At 48.4% G+C, this 17,522-nt stretch overlaps 1 protein-coding gene across 1 annotated transcript in view; it reads right to left on the bottom strand.

The window, feature by feature from the left end:
* The window catches only part of PPM1H (protein phosphatase, Mg2+/Mn2+ dependent 1H), a 237,704-nt gene that overhangs the window by 39,555 nt on the left and 180,627 nt on the right, over window positions 1-17,522 (bottom strand). The window contains exon 7 of the mRNA XM_070409814.1: window positions 2,830-2,893. Coding sequence (XP_070265915.1) covers window positions 2,830-2,893 — 64 coding nt within the window. The remainder of the gene's footprint in view (window positions 1-2,829; window positions 2,894-17,522) is intronic.

Genomic DNA, 17,522 nt, shown 5'->3' with positions numbered 1-17,522 from the left:
CACCCGTGCGCTTCTGGTTTTCCGAACACTTTAAGGAAGCAAGACCATTACTCTTAATACCTACGCACTCAGCCTTCATACTGCCCAGGATGCCACAGATTTGATCTACCCAGACATTTAGTGCAGACACCATGCTGTGGGGGACAAATGTCTATGGACTCGCCCCTACTATAAAGGAGCCTGGTAAGGGAGAGAAGAGGCACATGGCTAATGATATATAAAATATGGCCAATATGAAAGACATATAAACAATGGGTGCTGTGAGTTCAGAGGAGGTAAGACTTCTGCTGAGAAGGTTCCACGGAGGTGGCACTAAATTTCTACGCAGAAGCACAGGCAGCATCCAGACGGGTAAACACAGAGGGATGAAGCTCATTCTGGGTGGGATGAAGCTCAATGCCCTGACACTGGGTCATCAGTGATGTACCTGGTGTACATTCAAAGCTCCGAGCTTGAATCCTCACTTCATTGCTCGGGTAATAAGAATAACTCATAAACGCCAAGAAATCTTACAATCCCACACATCACCAGCACCTTCCTCCTAGTTTCCCCAGAAGGCTGTGGAGTTTGGAGCTGGTTTTAGATCAGAAGGTGGGCAAGTTTACATTAAACGTGGAAGTGAACGCATGACATGCTTTTCAAAGGCAGGAATCTCGGGGGGTAAAATGCAGACACTGATGTGAAGCTGGGCCCTCTGGTCTCAGCACCTGGCTGCAATGTCTCTGTCTGCAGGAAGAATGCAGTGACTCAGGTGTTTGTCCTGATTGGGAACTGGCTTCAGAGCCTCCTCATCTTCGCTCCAGGTCGGGGAGCCACGTCTCTGCAGAAACCCTCTGCTCTGCCAAGGGGGGGAGGGGGCCAGCGCCCTCCCAGCTGGTAAGTGTTCAACTCGAGATGCCGAAACCGCGTCCCTGCTCTTCTCCCTGCACTGGCACCTCCTCTGGCTGCAGGAAGCACAGGTGGGCGTGTTGGTCCAAAACACAGTGAAGTTTCTGACAGTTACTGAATTAGTTTACAAAGTATATAGTGTCACCCCACACGGCTGAAAGCACTGGCAGAAATAAAATGAAAGGTGACAGCTGTGGTATCCTATTCGGAAACTCCTGGGCAGAGGGAAGCGCCTAAATGATGGGGTGGCACGGACAAACGGACGGACGGACGTGCTGCCGGTGAAGTTGCCTCGGGCTGCCTGGGTGTGGGGCAGCCGGGCGACGGAGCTATGCGGCCTTTAAATAGGTCACAGCTCCTGCGACAGCACCGGCCAGCTGCACATCACAGGGCTGCCGAGCCCCAATTACCTGACACGCTGGAGAAGTGCGGTGTCCTGGTAAACTGAACTTTTCCTTGGCTGGGAAAACCTTGCTCCTTTAAGTCTTTCTGTTGATAATCTTCGAAGAGCACATTTGTCCATTTTCGTTATGTGGAGGACGTACACTGAACATAAGGAAGTGGCTGACTCAATCCTCATGCAGTCGCTGAAGGCCTGCCCTGTGTCAGGTGCCACGCTTGACGGGGACTAGGGATACAGCCCTCGGAGGACGCGGCCCTGAGCCCCCTGGTCTCACTGGCGCCGCAGGAGACACAGAGAATCTCAGCCCACGGGGAAGTCCAGGTGCCGCTGGGGCACTGGGCTGAGCGATTGCATTAACGGTGCCCAGGGTGCAGGAAGGTTCCAGTACTTCTCTCGGGAACAGAGCTCTGCCTTGTCACGATCCTCAACCATGGACCGGGAGTGGGTGTCCCGTCTCCAGGAAAGGGGCAAGTTCGTTTGAAAAGTGGTCGCTACATGGATCAGTCATGTTTCACTTCCCTCCATGAAATGCCTTCCCATGAAATCACCGCTGGGCTCCACGCAGCTCTCAAATCTAACTGACTCATTCTCTCTCCCTCTCTCACAGATGCATACACACACACACACACACACACACACACACACACACAGAGTTCTGCTCAGGAAGGCACCCTCCAGTTTTCTTATGAGTCAGTTCCTCCTGCTAAAAACTATCAAATGCTGGGAAAATGTCAGTTGAACATTCCTCTGAAAGTGGCCACATTCTTCCCTCCTCACTGGCACTCTCAGCACCTGGCTGGAACGTCTGTTTGCAGGAAGAATGCAGTGACTCAGAAGGTGTTTGTTCTGATTGGGAACTGGCTTCAGAGCCTCCTCATCTCCGCTCCAGGACGGCAGCCTCCCCCAGGCTCTGCACACAGACCCTCTGAGACGACAGCTTCCTCCGTGTCAGCAGTGCCTGCTGCTCAGCGTGCGGTGCTGCCGGGGCCTGGGTGCGGGTGAGGAATGCTCTGTGCTGTCCCAGCATGCACTCGGGTCCCTGTGGTCCTACAGCTTCGTCACAGTAAGGCTCTGGGTGCCCTGCCACAGGCCACGTGGAGAAGCAGACTTGCAGGTGGGGTGTGAGCACGAGGAGGAGGCAGAGGGCCCCGGCTCCGCATCGGGGACCACCCCTTGCAGCTGCGTGGCTGTGCCTGAGCGGTTCTAACCTCGAGTCTCAGCTGCCTCGTCCGCCAGCTCTGCCTGCCTGCGGCTTGTTGTCAGATGCATGATGCGCTGATGTATGTGAAAGTGGTCATGTTGCACACGGTAAAGGGGGCTGCTATCTCCACAAAACTTGGCTCTCCCCGCCTGAGCTCGCCGCACCCCTCCCAAACCTGCCACTCCTGGGGCCCTGAGGACAGGAGGCCTGAAGGACACGGGAGGTGACTCTCTCAGCTGTCAGGGCCGTAGGACCAGGCGCTGCAGAGTGGAAGGCACAGGCCGCCCCGGCTCTGCAGAGACGGCCTTGTTCTCTGTGTGGGGGAGGCGATGCCTACCTTCTTGCCTTCTCCGTATATTAGGGGAAACTTCAGGTCATCATCCTCAATGGTTTTGTATGCCCTGTAGGGGGATAAACAACATTCTTTAACAGGTTTGCACTCAATTAGGGATCCACTCCCCTGACACGGCTGCTCGGTGCTTTCTTTTCCCTGAGACTCCATCCGCTCAGCACACTGCCAATCTCTTTCTTTATAAAGAGTTACTCTCCCTACAGAATTGTGTGTGTGTGTGTGCACATATGTTAATGAACCAGAACATAAGGTTTTAAATGCTTGAAGAGGGAAAAACTAAGTTGGCCCATTCATAATGAGCAAGAAGGGGAGGCGGGTTCCCGTCCTGAGCACGTGGTGCCATGGGATAATGAAGTGCCCAGCATCGTGACAGGGCCGTGTCATTAACCTGAAACTGTGCGAAACAGCGGAGCTCTGACATGGATGGAGAGTGAAAATGCGCCAAGAGCCAGTTCTCACCTTCGGGGGTTGTTTACACCAAAGCAGCCTGGGGGAGGGGGGATGGCTGGAGAAGGGATATTTAGAGCCCGCTTGACCTCAGTGTGATATTCAAGGTTGGCAGAAAATTCTGTTTCACAATAGCTATTAAATGGCCATTCGACACACAGAAAATCCGGTTTATGCTTCAACGGTTTCAGACATGGTTGTCCAGATGCCATGCACGCACGGCGGAGGCCAGGGCTGGGGAGCAAATGAAGCCCGTGTCTTGCCATTTTGCTCATCAGGAATTTGAAAAACAAGCCAACGAACATGGCACCCGATTACCACCTGCGCCCCGGGCAAGTGGCTTCACCTGTGTTGGTCTCGGTTTCCTCACCTAGAAAACGAGGGTAATCACGCAGGATGTAAACAGCTTAGGTCAGAGCCTGGCACTCAGTACCCAATCAGTGAGCTATTACTAATATTTAGGACATCATTAATACTTGGCACACCAGCTCCCCTCTCTTCAAAATGGGGATGACACTGCCTACTCACCACCTCAAAGAAATATTAGGAAGACGAAGTAGAGGCTGGGGTGGGTTCTACTAGGTTAGGTTCTATAAGCAAGATGCTTTTCTAAAATAACATCTCCTGCCCTAGCCAGTTTGGCTCAGTGGATAGAGTGTCAGTCTGCAGACTGACGAGTCGTGGGTTGGATTCTGGTCAAGGGCACATGCCTGGGTTGCAGGCTCGATCTCTCATGGCGGGTGTGTAGGAGGAAGCCGATCAATGCTTCTCTCTCATCATTGACGTTTCTATGTCTCTCTCCCTCTCCCTTCCTCTCTGAAATAAAAAATATATTTAAAAATAAAAAATAAAATAAAGTAACGTCTCCTGAGGGCATGAAAAGAACTAAATTGCAAAATAGCCTCCCAGTCCCGATATATCGAGGCAAGTTGGGAGTGAACCTCTCGATGTACAAAAAGAATGCAACCCAATTTAAAAGGGCAACCACAAAGCTAAAGCAGGAAGTTACTTAGTGAATGTGCTCCTCCCCAGGGGCTAGGCTGGGCTCAGGTTCAGCACTGCTCTCTGTGCAGCCCTGGGCAGGTAGATGAGCCTCTCTGGACCTCAGGATCCTCATGATCACAGGGCAAAAACGGGCTCAAAAACGGGCTTGTGAGGCTTCCAGTGGGCCAGTGAATGTGACGAGCTTAGGGTGCATTCAGCACAGTGCCTGGCACAGCTGAGACCTGGCACGGGCTGGGGCTGTTGTCAGGTGAGCCCAGAGGTGCTCTAGAATTGGACTGTCAACATCAGAACCTCCCACCCCTAAATCTATCAAATTTCCCCAAAGGGGAAATAGCTCCTTAAATGTTTTCATACTCGCAGGAACTATTTAAAACACTGTAGTATACAAGTCATTGGGGAACAAGCAGCTATTATTAAACACAGACTCAGCTTGGGGTTGAGTGGGTCTGTAGACCAGTGGGTCTATTGCAGGTCCAGTCACCGGGGAGGGCTTTAAAGCATCCCTTTGCCCAGGTCACACCGCAGAGCAATGAAGTCTGAACCTGTGGGGGTGGGAACCAGGCACCGGGGACTTCTCTATGACTCAGGGGGACGGGGGGAAATGGCCTAAGAAAGGCTCTGAAATGAGCATAAGCTGGACGTGGGGACCATGGAGGAAGAGGTGTGGAGAGTGAGAAGACAGGCTCAGACGGGTGGGGACAGCACCGGGAGAGGGGCTGGGCCAGGGGTGCAGGCACAGGAGCCCGAACGTCAATGGGAGGCAGAAGGCAGCAGCTTGAGAATCAATGACTGGAAGTTACGTAGTGCTCCGGAAAGACAGGCTAAGAGCACTCTTCATAGGTGTGGAAAGGCAGCAAGAAAATGGTTCACTGACTCCACCACAAGCCCAGGGAGCTGAATTCTCCAGGGCCCAGAATTCCAGGAGCATGAGGTCTGCGTTAACCATCGCTCTGAAAGACAGACATTGACCTTGGAATTGTCACCCGCAGGATCAAGACAATTCTAAGTTCTAATATTGTATTTTAGCTTATGTATCTTTATCTTCAAGAACAAAACAATCCCACTAAAAACAGAAGAGAACTCTGGATAAGGAAGGGTTATTCTGTTTCTGCCATTGTTGGTTTTCAGTCAAATGTGAGCCCTCCCCCACAGATGGCCAAGGTGGACAGCTACAGATAAAAAGAGAAAGTACAATACCCTCCCCCTCAATCTTTCGGGGTCCTAAGCACAGTTCATCATGAAGGTAGCTGGACTTCCCTCCATACTTAAGGTCTTGAATAATAAAGAACAAAAGGCTCGAGAGTTAAAACTGGCAACTTGATTGAAGAGTCTGTATAAATGAAGGCCCACTAACAGTGCCAGCAGCTATGAGTTACTGAGCACCTCTCCATGCCGAGCACTGAGCGTGGTGCTTGCTTACAGTGCCTAAAACCTCTCAAAGACTGACTTGTTTCACTTAGCATGATACTCTCCAGGGCCCTCCATGCTGCCTCAAAGGGTAAGAGATCCTTCTTTTTCACAGCTGCAAGTATTCCATGGTGTAAATGTACCACAGCTTTTTATCCACTCATCTGCTGATGGGCACTTGGGCTGTTTCCAGATCTTCGCTATTGTAACTTGTGCTGCTATGAACACAGGGGTGCATACATTCTCTCTGATTGGTGTTTCAGGTCTCTTAGGCGATATTCCTAGAAGTGGGATCACTGGGCCAAATGGCAGATCCACATTTAATGTTTTGAGGAAACCCCATACTGTATAAGTCAGTGAGAGGAAGACAAGTATCACCTGACCGCACTCATGTGGAATTTAAGAAACAAAATAAACTGATGAATGGAGTGGACCCAGAGACATGGAAGCGTGGAACAGAGTGCGGAGTCTCAGAGGGAAGGCGGGGGAGGGTGGGTGGTGGGAAGTAATCAACCAAAGACCTTGAATGCATAACCCATGGACACAGACAATGGGAGCTGAAGGCCTGGGGAGGGGTGAGGGGACAGGGGCAGGCTGGAGGGGGTCAATGGGGGGAGAAAGGAGGCATATGTAATACTTTCAATAATAATTATTAAAAAAAAATAATAAAAGTACGTAAAGACCTTATACACAAGGGGACTGAGGCTCAGAGACGTTGAGTTACTCTCCCCAGATCACACACATGTTAGTGACCCTCAGGCTAAACTAGACTTTCCCGGAAAACACACCAAAGAGATGTGATGTCAGGGCTCAGCTCTGGGGATTTCTTATTCTAGTAGGAGAGACTCAAGGAGACCATTGTTGTCCACTTCTCAGCGGGTGAACAGCAGGCATTTGATGATGGGGGACTTTGGGCAAAAGAGGAAGGTGAATTTTCTGTATGAGGTAAAAGAACAAAAGGTGACCACGTGTGGACAAAAGTAGCAGCTGCCGCACTACACAGTCTACAGGGGAAAACAGAAAAGGCGAGGCTGCAGCCCAGGTCACCGCGTCTGCGGTCAGAGTCCGGGGGAGCCTCTCCCACAGACAGCAGGCTCCTCAGGTCTGTTCTCGCAGCTTAAGGGCCACCCCACTTTCTGCCCACCTGAAAGGCCTGCCTGCTGGTCAAACTTCACTACGGTCCACGTCTGGGCTGTGGGCCTGAATCTACATGACCAGCTCGGCCGTGGCTTCCATCCTTCTCAACCGGGGGAGGCGAGACGATCAGGACAGAGGCTTGAAGCCTGACAGCTCCAGGACATGGAGGCACTCATGACCGAAGATTAATGAAAAATGATTCTTCTTTCACGTCAGATCCTACGATTTCTGAAATCCTGATTAAATTTTTAAAAATAACTCCCAAAACGGATTACTCACTAGTTTTACAATAGTATAACTGGGCAGAGATCATATTCAAATAATTACTTGAAGCGTAGCTGAAAGGCTTAGAAAGATTTTTAGAATAACTCTTATTTTGGGTCAATTCCTCTATGAATATTTATGAGGCCAACTGACAAAAAGATGAGATGAGAAAAAAATTCAAGGCTTAAAAAAGGGCCAAATTAAAGGGCTTTCTCTAACACAGGGCAGTATCCTCAGAAGATTGCACTAAACATCGTTTTTAAGCAATCGTTTCCCTCACCATGTGGATTCTGCAAAGCTGAAAAGACAAGGCACCAGCTGTGTTGGACCCACCGAAAGGCAAAGCACTGGGAGAGACAGAAAGACCACTAGGTGCCCCAGATGCAGGAAGTCTCCCTACAGCACAGCTCATACCGTCCCTGGCCTCTGCCATCAGGTGGGATGTTATAGACAGTAATTGTCCTAGGACAGTGGTCGGCAAACCGCAGCTCGAGAGCCACATGTGGCTCTTTGGCCCCGTGGCATGGGCCACGAAGTTTCAATTGCACTGTACGTGTGCGCCCGCACGTGGTATTTTGTGGAAGAGCCACACTCAAGGGGCCAGTTTGCCGACCACTGTCCTAGGACCTTCATAACACCTAACGCCCACTCCACGGAAGGACGTCCCCAGTCAATTCTGAAATTGACCCGAATAGCCAGTCATTGGTATGTTTGGTCTCTCCTCTGGAAAAAAATATGAAATAATCTAGTCTCTCTTCTACTTGAGAGTTCTGCAAGTATTTGATGAGAGCCATCTCCAAGTTTCCTCTTTCCCAGTTCCTTCAGCTGTTCTTCCCAGGACCTGGGGCACCATCTCTAACCACCCAAGCCGCTGTCCATTCAAATATTTATTAACTGAGCACCAAACACTGTGGTTGGGGCCATCCGGGGCATCCGAGCGTGTCTGCGTCCTCAGAGAACGGCACTCAGAGCTAAAAACACTTGAGCCGTGGTCCACATGAGAAAGTAAGGGCTACTTCTGTGAGACGGACTTGTTCCTCTTTAAATAGCTGCAGCTTATATTTGCATCATGTGCACGCGTCTGCGTATGTGTGGTTTAGGGTCATATACTGCAATGATGCGTAAAAACAAGCACACAAACAAAGACGCCGACCGAATCAAAGCCCGTCAGCCTGCGAGGACACAGGCAAGAGGTTCACGGTCTCCTCTAGTTTAAATTTACGCAACAGGCGCTTCACTCTGAACGGAAAACTCTGCTGCCCTCATTCGTTTTATCTTGCTGGTTTCAGCCCATGGATCCAACCCATCCAGAGACGTCTGACTTCACGTCCTCTCATCCCGAATACCAGCTCTCCGTCTAGGCTGCGTCACGTTAAATTTGGTAAGTGGCTCTGCTGTCTTCCTCCACGATTTGGAAAAAATGTCAAGCAGAACCAAGTCCTTAGGGACCTTCCTCCGGGCCGAGCTAACCAGACAAGGGTGCATAACGTTTCCAGGAGGCATGTGGATGAAAGTGTGTGCAATCTGAAAAACGATTCCTGTCTGGCGGGAAGGCACAGAAGAGAGATCCAACAGCAGAGCAGACAATGAGACACTAATGCTTCAACAGGAACGGGAGGGATTGGATTTAGGATTTGAAAAGGCTGAAAACACTGATTCAAACAGACACAGTGTCTATATAGACTCTGGGCATAGCTTTCCGGCCGCCTACAAAGCAACGTAGCTGATATCCGCACAGTATTTCCTCATCTTGTTTGAAACGCTAAAAGAAACTATACAGTTTCTTACTAAGTCAGCACATCCATGACCATCCAGCCTAGAAACCCGATCACAAAGGGGGAGATTCCTAAGTGAGCTTGACCAATGAGTGAGTCCAGATCGTACCCTCTCCAGTGGCTGCGGCTTCTCAGACCCTTCCCCCTGAAGCGAGGGGCTCTACGGCTCCTCCTGCAGCCCCACCCTCCACACTGAGACTCCACTGCCCCTGATGCTGCCCGCCCCCTTTTGGAATATTCTCCCCACCTTCTCTGATGATGCCAATCGGTTCACAGATTGCTTTTCCACTCTTTCCCTTGATGTTATTCTCAGGAACGTTATCTGTGTTGATAGTGCCTCTGGAATCCTAACTTAGTAACTCCTACCTGCGTCCCCAAGGGCCTTCATCACTGCTCCGTCAGCACCCTGGCCACGTGGCTGCACCAGAACGCCCCTTCCTCAGAGGTGTGTTCTCTGAACCATCCCTCTCATGCCCTGGCTGTGGCTCTCTGCCAGTTCCCCTCCTCACCCAGCTATTCTCACTACCTCTGGTGGTACATGTGCCTGACCCAGCCTCCGCGTGTGGCAAATCTTTTTAATACTTCTCTTGCCAGCAGCCTACCTTTCCTTGTTTCTTGATCTTATCGGAAGAAGGGAACAATAGGAATTGAGTATTTGGTCTATTAACATTATACCAAATACTGTCATCTCTACCTTCCAGATCCAGAATTGGAAAAGTGTTCAACACCTTCACCGCCACCTCCCTACTCCTGGCACCTCTCTTGCCGACAGTATTGCAATGGCCCGTTTGGCCTCTAATAATCTAGGCACGAGAGGACGGTGCCCCGGCGAGGGAGAAGGCAGTGACAGTGTTGAAAACTGTTCAGTTTTGTCCTTTACCTCTAGTCTCAGAGCAACCAGAGTAATTATTTTAAAATGTCAGATGACGTCACTACCCTCCTCTAACCCTCCAATGGATTTCCTATTAGGCTCCAAACAAAAGCCAAGTAATAAAATAGCCTCCTTTAAAACCACGCTCCTCCCCCAAATTTCCTGTTCCCCTGCTCTGCTTGATTTTTCCCCACGGCATTTACCTCCACCTAACATTTTAAGTATTTTGCTTCTTTACTGTGTTTATTTTCTCTACTGCTCCCTGTTCATCCCCTGCCCCCTTAAGTTCTATGAGGACGGATGTCTGTTTTGCTACCTGTGGTGCCCAATGTCAATGGGTGTCTGACAAACATTCAACTAAGTGAGCAAATCAAGGAGCACTCCGTCCCCCAGGCAGCGGCTCCATTCTGCCCTCCCTAATTCCTTGCTCTATTTATAGGCTTACAAAACGAAAGCAAAGCACCTTCTCGTTTCCTGTGGTGCCTTCTAGGTCTCAGGTGTGCCGGCCACAGCTGACACTCGCTCACAGGCACGTCCCTTTCGGGCCTCTGGGCCTGGCTGCTCTGTGGAGTGTTTCTCTGAACATGTGAACTGGAGCCCCGAGTCCTTGTCCTTCTGAGGAGGAGCCACTCCTGGACTCCACGATGCATCTGGTCTCTGGGTCAGTTTTGTAAATTGCATCAGAAAAAACTTTGCTTATATTCTTAGTCTGGCCGAGAGGGCTGTACCCAAGTCTCCCACACCATTTTTCTCTTAATCCACAGTCATCACTCCTCAGCTTAAATATCTCCATTGGCTTTCCATCAACTTAAAGTATAACCCAGCGACGGGGCCCCCCACAATCTGATCTTTGCACATTGAACTAACATCTTTTTTAAAAAATATATATTTTATTTATTTTTATTTTTTAAAATATATTTTATTGACCTTTTACAGAGAGGAAGAGAGAGGGATAGAGAGCCAGAAACATCGATGAGAGAGAAACATCGATCAGCTGCCTTCTGCACATCTCCTACCGGGGATGTGCCCGCAACCAAGGTATGTGCCCTTGACCGGAATTGAACCTGGGACTCTTCAGTCCACAGGCCGACGCTCTAGCCACTGAGCCGAAAAGGTCAGGGCAGAACTGACATCTTTTATCATCCCGCCGCACTTGTAACACTAGCTTTCTTGCTGTTTAGTTAATGTGCCACGGGCCTTGGCTGGGCCTTGGCCTGCCCTCTGCCTGGACCGTTCCTCCCCCAGGGCCTCCCCGGCTGGCTCGTGGGCATCACTCTCAGAGCCTTCCTCCTCTGGCCACTCGCCGAAAAGCACGGTGCTCCTGCTTCTCCTGCTCCAGCCCTTCCTGGCATGTACACAGCACAAATGGAAACCACCTCATTTATCAATTCATTTATTTGTTTAAATTCTGCTCCCCTACTCCCACCGAACATTAGCTCCTGGCGGCAGGGACTCTGCTATGTCTTCGTACATGTAACTGTGCCGGCACATTATGGATGCAAAGTAGTGACTGGCTGAATGGATGAATAAATGAATGAAACCTGGCACTTCCTCCTTTACACACAGGCTTCCCTCTAAAGACATAATGTAAGTTTTCACTTCCCCATTCATTTTGTCTTAATAAGCTTTTCTGTGGCAGAAATTCAAGGCTGAATCCCATCGGTGATACCTTGGACTTCTCTTTCATATTAAAAATTTAGGTTCCCAGCCCGGATGGTGTAGCTCAGTGGTTGAGCGTCGACCTATGAGCCAGGAGCACATGCCCGGGTTTTGGACTTGATCCCCAGTGGGGGGCATGAAGGAGGCAGCCGGTCAATGATTCTCTCTCATCATTGATGTTTCTCTCTCTCTCTCTCTCTCTCTCTTTCCCTTCCTCTTTGAAATCAATAAAAATATATTTTTAAAAAATTTTAGGATCCCTTTTATCACCAACACAGGGTGGGGCAAAAGTAGGTTTATAGTTGTTCGGATAGCAAATTATGCAATAATTAATAATGATGCAAGAATAAGTTCTGTGTTTCGCATAGACATAACTGTAAACCTACCTTTGCCCCACCTTATTAGTAGAAAGTCATAAGTTATAAAAAAAAATAGCAGTTGTAACCGTGCCCACTGCTTTCTCCTGATAACCCCAGAACGGCGGTTTTTGTGCAGGGGTTCCTTCCTCCATGTTAACTCCGGTTCAGGTCTCCGTGCGAAGACACGCCTCTCACTAAAGAACACGCGTCTTTGCGGGTTTCCTCCATCCCCAGCCAGAGCCACTCCGGCAGGCCAGGAGCTCCCTGTTCATGCTTCGGCGTTACCCACACAGATCACTTCCCACAGCCTCCCGGCGCTCCCAAGTCGTGACCTTTAATTAGGAAAAACCCCAGAAATACCACTCATTTCCCTAAGTCTTCATTTCCTCAGCAACACTTCAAAGTCATTTAAGAAGAACGTGACCCTTCCCGGGGCAGCGAGGGCGCCTCCTCCTTCAGGGACTGCCTGATCCTGTCAGTCACGCCTGCACCGAGTCACATTCTTCCACTCGCCGACCTCTGGCCGAGGCCGGGGACGCCGCTCCTCCCCGGGGAAGCTTCTTCTTGGATGCTCTCCCCCTCCTGGCGGGCCTGCTGTGCTCATGAAAGAACCCAGGCTGGGCCAGCGGGTCTGTCCTCACGTGAACCGGCAGGGTGAACGTGGGACGGTCCCCGGACCTCACTGAATCTGCTTCTGGGGCTGCATCCTTCATGGAAGGCGGCACGGATGGAGTGCATGTGCCTGGGAAAGTCTGTGAAGGACACGCACACTATGTGACTGCAGGTTGTGGCTATGAAGGTCCCGGGGGCCTCAGTCTGTCCTTCACCGCAGACATAGCGCACAGAGCGCTGGTGACCATGGCAGGAAGGCAGCACATCCCCACAGGAAAACCGCTTCCGGCCGAGTGCCCCACACCCCATTCATACTTTTCTACTGTGGCTAAAGACACAAAGCGTGAAGGGCAGCTTGTCCAGAAAAGTCCACGGCTCTGCTCTGCGGTGAAGACCAGCGTCCCCGAAGGATTCCCAGAGCTAACGGGGTGCTTGTGGGTTGGTCTGAAATCGTCAGAAAGGAGAATTTCCCCTCAGCTGGAGGCTCCGAACCCCTAGGAGGGAGGTGAAAGCCACAGGAAGTTTCGTTTTCTTCACAGCAGAAGCCAAGTCCCAGGCAGAGGCCGCTTCACGCTGGCCGAGCAGGTCTGCGTGGGGTGGCGGGAGAAGCATCGAGGCCTTTGGTTCCCACCTCTGCCTTCCCACAACCAAATCTTAGCAGAAGCAGGCAGCCCAGGGGGCTGGATGGAACACTACCCAGGCCTGGCTGGTCAGGAACAGACACGTACATGGAGCCCAAATGCCACTCGTGGCTTTTAAGAGCTTGGCATGACCCCAACTAAGCAATTCACCAAATCCTTAGGGGCGCTCCCGACGCGCCTCTCTCCACACCCCACTCCCAGACCTTCCTGGAAAAAGCAGCACAGGGTTGGCAGTCACCTCAGGCTTCCCTTTCCTGGCCAGCCGCCCGCAGTTCCAAAGGAATCCAACACCAAGACTAGCCACAGCCTCAGAGAGCGAGGCTGCTTCCTGCTCCGGGACGCGGCCCGCAGCTGGCGGCCCCCTCCCTCTCCCTCTCCCTCTCCCTCTCCCTCTCGCTGCACGAATATCCATGCACATGTGTTTCTTTAAGGGCAAGAAGACCTGGGCATTTTATTAGGTCTCCCCTCCACCCCCTTCTTAACGTCCTGGTTTCAAAGATTCACAGTTAAGAAATCCCCCGAAATTTCTTAAATTTGTCGTTGGTCAATTTTTAAAAATTTTATTGAATTTATTGGGGTGACACTGGTCAGTAAAATTATACAGATTTCAGTGTACAATTCAATAGTACAACATTTGTATACGATATTGTGTGTTCACCATCCAAAGTTAAGTCTCCTGCTGTCACCATTTATCCCCCCTTCACCTTCTTCTACCTTCACCCACCCCCTTTCCCTCTGGTAATCACTACACTGTCATCTGTGTCTATGAGGTTTCTTTCTCTTTCTTTGTTTCCTCTTTCTTTCTTTTCTTTTCTTTTTTCTTTTCTTTCTTTCTTTCTTTCTTTCTTTCTCTCTTTCTTTTTTTCTTTCTTTCTTTTTCTTTCTTTCCTCTTTCTTTCTTTCTTTCCTCTTTCTTTCTTTCTTTCCTCTCTCTCTCTCTCTCTCTCTCTCTCTCTCTTTCTTCGATTAAGCCTTTTGCCACCCAACCCCGCAACCCTCCTCCCCTCTAACAGCTGCCAGTCTGTTTTCTGTATCTGTGAGTCTGTTTCTATTTTGTCCGTTTATTTTGTTCATTGGATTCCTCATGAGTACAATCACATAGCATTTGTCTTTCTCTGATTTATTCCACTCAGCATAATAATCTCCAGGGCCAGCCATGCTGTCACAAAGGTTAAGACCCCTCCCCCTTTTTTTGACAGCCAAGTAGTATTCCATTGTGTAAATGTATCCACTCATCTATGGATGGGCACTTGGGCTATGTTCAAATTCTGGCTATGAGGGCTGCAATGAACATAGGGGTACACATATTCTTTTGTATCAGTGTTTCAGGTTTCTTCATATATATTCCCAGAAGTAGAATTGCTGGGTCATAAAGCAGTTCCATTATTATTTTTTTTAAATATATTTTTATTGATTTTAGAGAGGAAGTGAGAGATAGAAACATCAATGATGAGAGAGAATCATTGATTGGCTGCCTCCTGCACGCCCCCTACTGGGGATCGAGCCCGCAACCCTGGCATGTGACCTTGACCAGAATCATCGAACCTGGGACCTTTCAGTCCGCAGGCTGACACTCTATCTATGGAGCCAAACTCTAGGGCAGTGATGGTGAACCTATGACACGCGAACTCATTTTTTTGGTTGATTTTTCTTTGTTAAATGGCATTTAAATATATAAAATAAATATCAAAAATATACATCTTTGTTTTACTATGGTTGCAAATATCAAAAAATTTCTATATGTGACATGGCACCAAGGTTAAGTTAGGGTTTTTCAAAATGCTGACACACCGAGCTCAAAAGGTTCGCCATCACTGCTCTAGGGCATCCATTATTAATTTTTTGAGGAAACTCCATACTGCTGTTCACGGTAGCTGCACCAGTCTTCATTCCCAATCAATGACAGTGCAATGAGGATTCCCTTTTCTCAGGTTCCTCACCAACACCTCTTGTTTGTTGATTTGTTGATAGCCATCCTGACAGGTCTGAGGTGATACCTCATTGTGGTTTTAATTTGCATTTCTCTCATGATTAGTGACATTGGGCATCTTTTCATATGTCTATTGGTCATTTGTATGTCCTCTTTGGAGAAGTGTCTACTCAGGTCCTTTGCCCGTTTTTAAAAATTGGACTGTTTATTTTTTGGTGTTTAGTATAACAGGTTATTTATTATTTTTAGATATTAATCCCTCATCAGATGTATCATTGGTGAATATGTCCTTCCAGTCAGTGGGTTTCCTTATCATTTTGGTGATGATATCCTTTGCTGTGCAGAAGCTTTTTAGTTTGAGGCAGTCCTGTTTATTTTTTCTTTTGTTTCCCTTGCCCATGGAGACATATCAGAAAAAAAATAATGCTACAAGAAATGACACGGATTTTACGGCCTATGTTTTTTTCTAGGATTTTTAGGTTTTGAGTTTTACATTAGAGTCTTTAATCCATTTTGAGGTTATTCTTGTGTACATTGTAAGAAGGTGGTCTAATTTCATTCCTTTGCCCATATCTGTCCAATTTTTCAAACACCATTTATTGAAAAGACTATCTTTTACCCCAGTGTATGTTCTTGCCTCATTGTCGAATATTAATTGACCATAAAGGCAGGGGTTTATTTCTGGTTTGTCTGTTCTGTTCCATTGATCTATATGTCTGTGTTTAAGCCAGAATCATGCTGTTTTGATTACTGTAGCCTTGTGGTATAGTTTGATATCAGGTAGTGTGATTCCTAAAATTCTGTTCTACTGTCTCAGGATTGCTGTTGCTCCTCGGGAGTTTTTTGTGGTTTTCATAAGTTTTTGAGATATTTTACTCTATGAACTATGCCATTGGTATCTTGATAGAAATTGTGTTGAATCTACTGATCTTCAATTCCTGGATATGTTTCCCTGTGAGGCCAAGCCTCCACCAACAAATGCTATTTTGTTTTCTCCCTTTGGTCCGTGGAGGGTCATTTAAATTAATTGAAGCCTGTGGGCCCTAAGCTATCAGACAAGCTGATGTGCTTGCGCTAATATAGTGCAACAGTCTGGATTCAGGAACAAACGTATGCATGGCCTGTAACGGCGGGATTAATATTTGGTGATACGACTGGAGAGAGCTGGCAGGTGTAACGTAGTCCTCTTGTGTCTGCCTGGCTGGCTGTGATGAGAAAAACAGATGAAAGGGGAACCTTCCAGCTGTCTCTCCAGGAAAACTTTTTCCAAAATGGGACCCCAGTTCTGTTCCCTGACCTTGCAGTTGCCCTTGAGGAAATCCCCCGATTAGTAGGTCCAACCCACAAGCCCTAAGGAACATGCCTGCCCGTCCCGTTCCTCCTGTCAGCATGCCTGAACCAGGTGCTGCCTGGAGTTCGGGGAGCCGTGACCATTCCTCTCTTTTGGCCTAAAGACGCCTCCTCCTACCAGAGCCTCTGGATGATAGCAAGAGGCAATATAGCTCACTCTCCAGTCACTGGTCTGTGTTCTCTGGGACAACTGACTGGGTTAGAGCAGAGTTTACAGTTTTTGACCTTGATAATAAATGTATCATTCTTAGGAATCCAGTGTACTCACAAACACATCTCAAAACAATATTTACACTTACCATGTGATCCTTTTTTTCTCCCTATGCTACTTAATTTGTTTAAAATGCTTGTCTCCATACACTAAATTGAATTCACAACCCACTAATGGGTCCCTACCCACAGATGACAACTTGGGGAGAGGAATAGAACCTGCTCCTACTATGCAGCTCCAAATCAGGAGCTCAGGCTTGGACCAGATGAGACCAATGGATTCATTTGTGAATATTTACTGAGCACCTACTATGTGCCAGGCACTAGCACGGGTGCTGGGAATATATAACATGAATAAAGGTCATCTCTTGACTCATGGGTCCAAGGTTAGCAGTGGAAAAAGACTCACATAGAAGAATGCTTTGAATCAGTCTTCTGAAAATATAATCAATCATGCATATAAAACAGAACCAATAATGTTTCAAGATATTATATTCGGGATGCCTAACTGGTTTGGCTCAGTGGATAGAGCATCGGCCTGCGGACTGAAGGGTTCCAGGTTCGATTCCGGTCAAGGGCATGTACCTTGGTTGTGGGCACATCCCCAGTAGCGGGTGTGCAGGAGGCAGCTGATCGATGTTTCTCTCTCATTGATGTTTTTAACTCTCTATACCTCTCCCTTCCTCTCTGTAAAAAAAATCAATAAAAATATATTTTAAAAAATTAAAAAAATATTCGGGATGACTTTCAGGGAAATTTCAGATTTGGAAGTTATTTCTGATTCAGTATCCACTTGGGTGTATTTGCACGTGGCTAGGACAGCTTATTTTAATCGGTAACATTTAGCTCTCCCACAGGTGTGAATCAAAGATCCTTACTGTATGAGCATACAAATTGGGAAGTATTTCTGCTTTCTCAGGGACCACTCCTTCTGAAGCAAACATGAACTTCACCCACATTGGCCTTTATGCTGTCTGAGACCACGTCAATATGTACAAATCAGAACATAAC

Source organism: Myotis yumanensis, unplaced genomic scaffold (genome assembly GCF_028538775.1).
Source record: "Myotis yumanensis isolate MYYU_CA2020_CCGP unplaced genomic scaffold, mMyoYum1.0.hap1 SCAF_3, whole genome shotgun sequence".
NCBI classification, from domain to species: Eukaryota; Metazoa; Chordata; class Mammalia; order Chiroptera; family Vespertilionidae; genus Myotis; species Myotis yumanensis.
The sequence above is the reverse complement of the archived record's forward strand: the minus strand, read 5'-3'. Positions and strand labels throughout refer to the sequence as shown.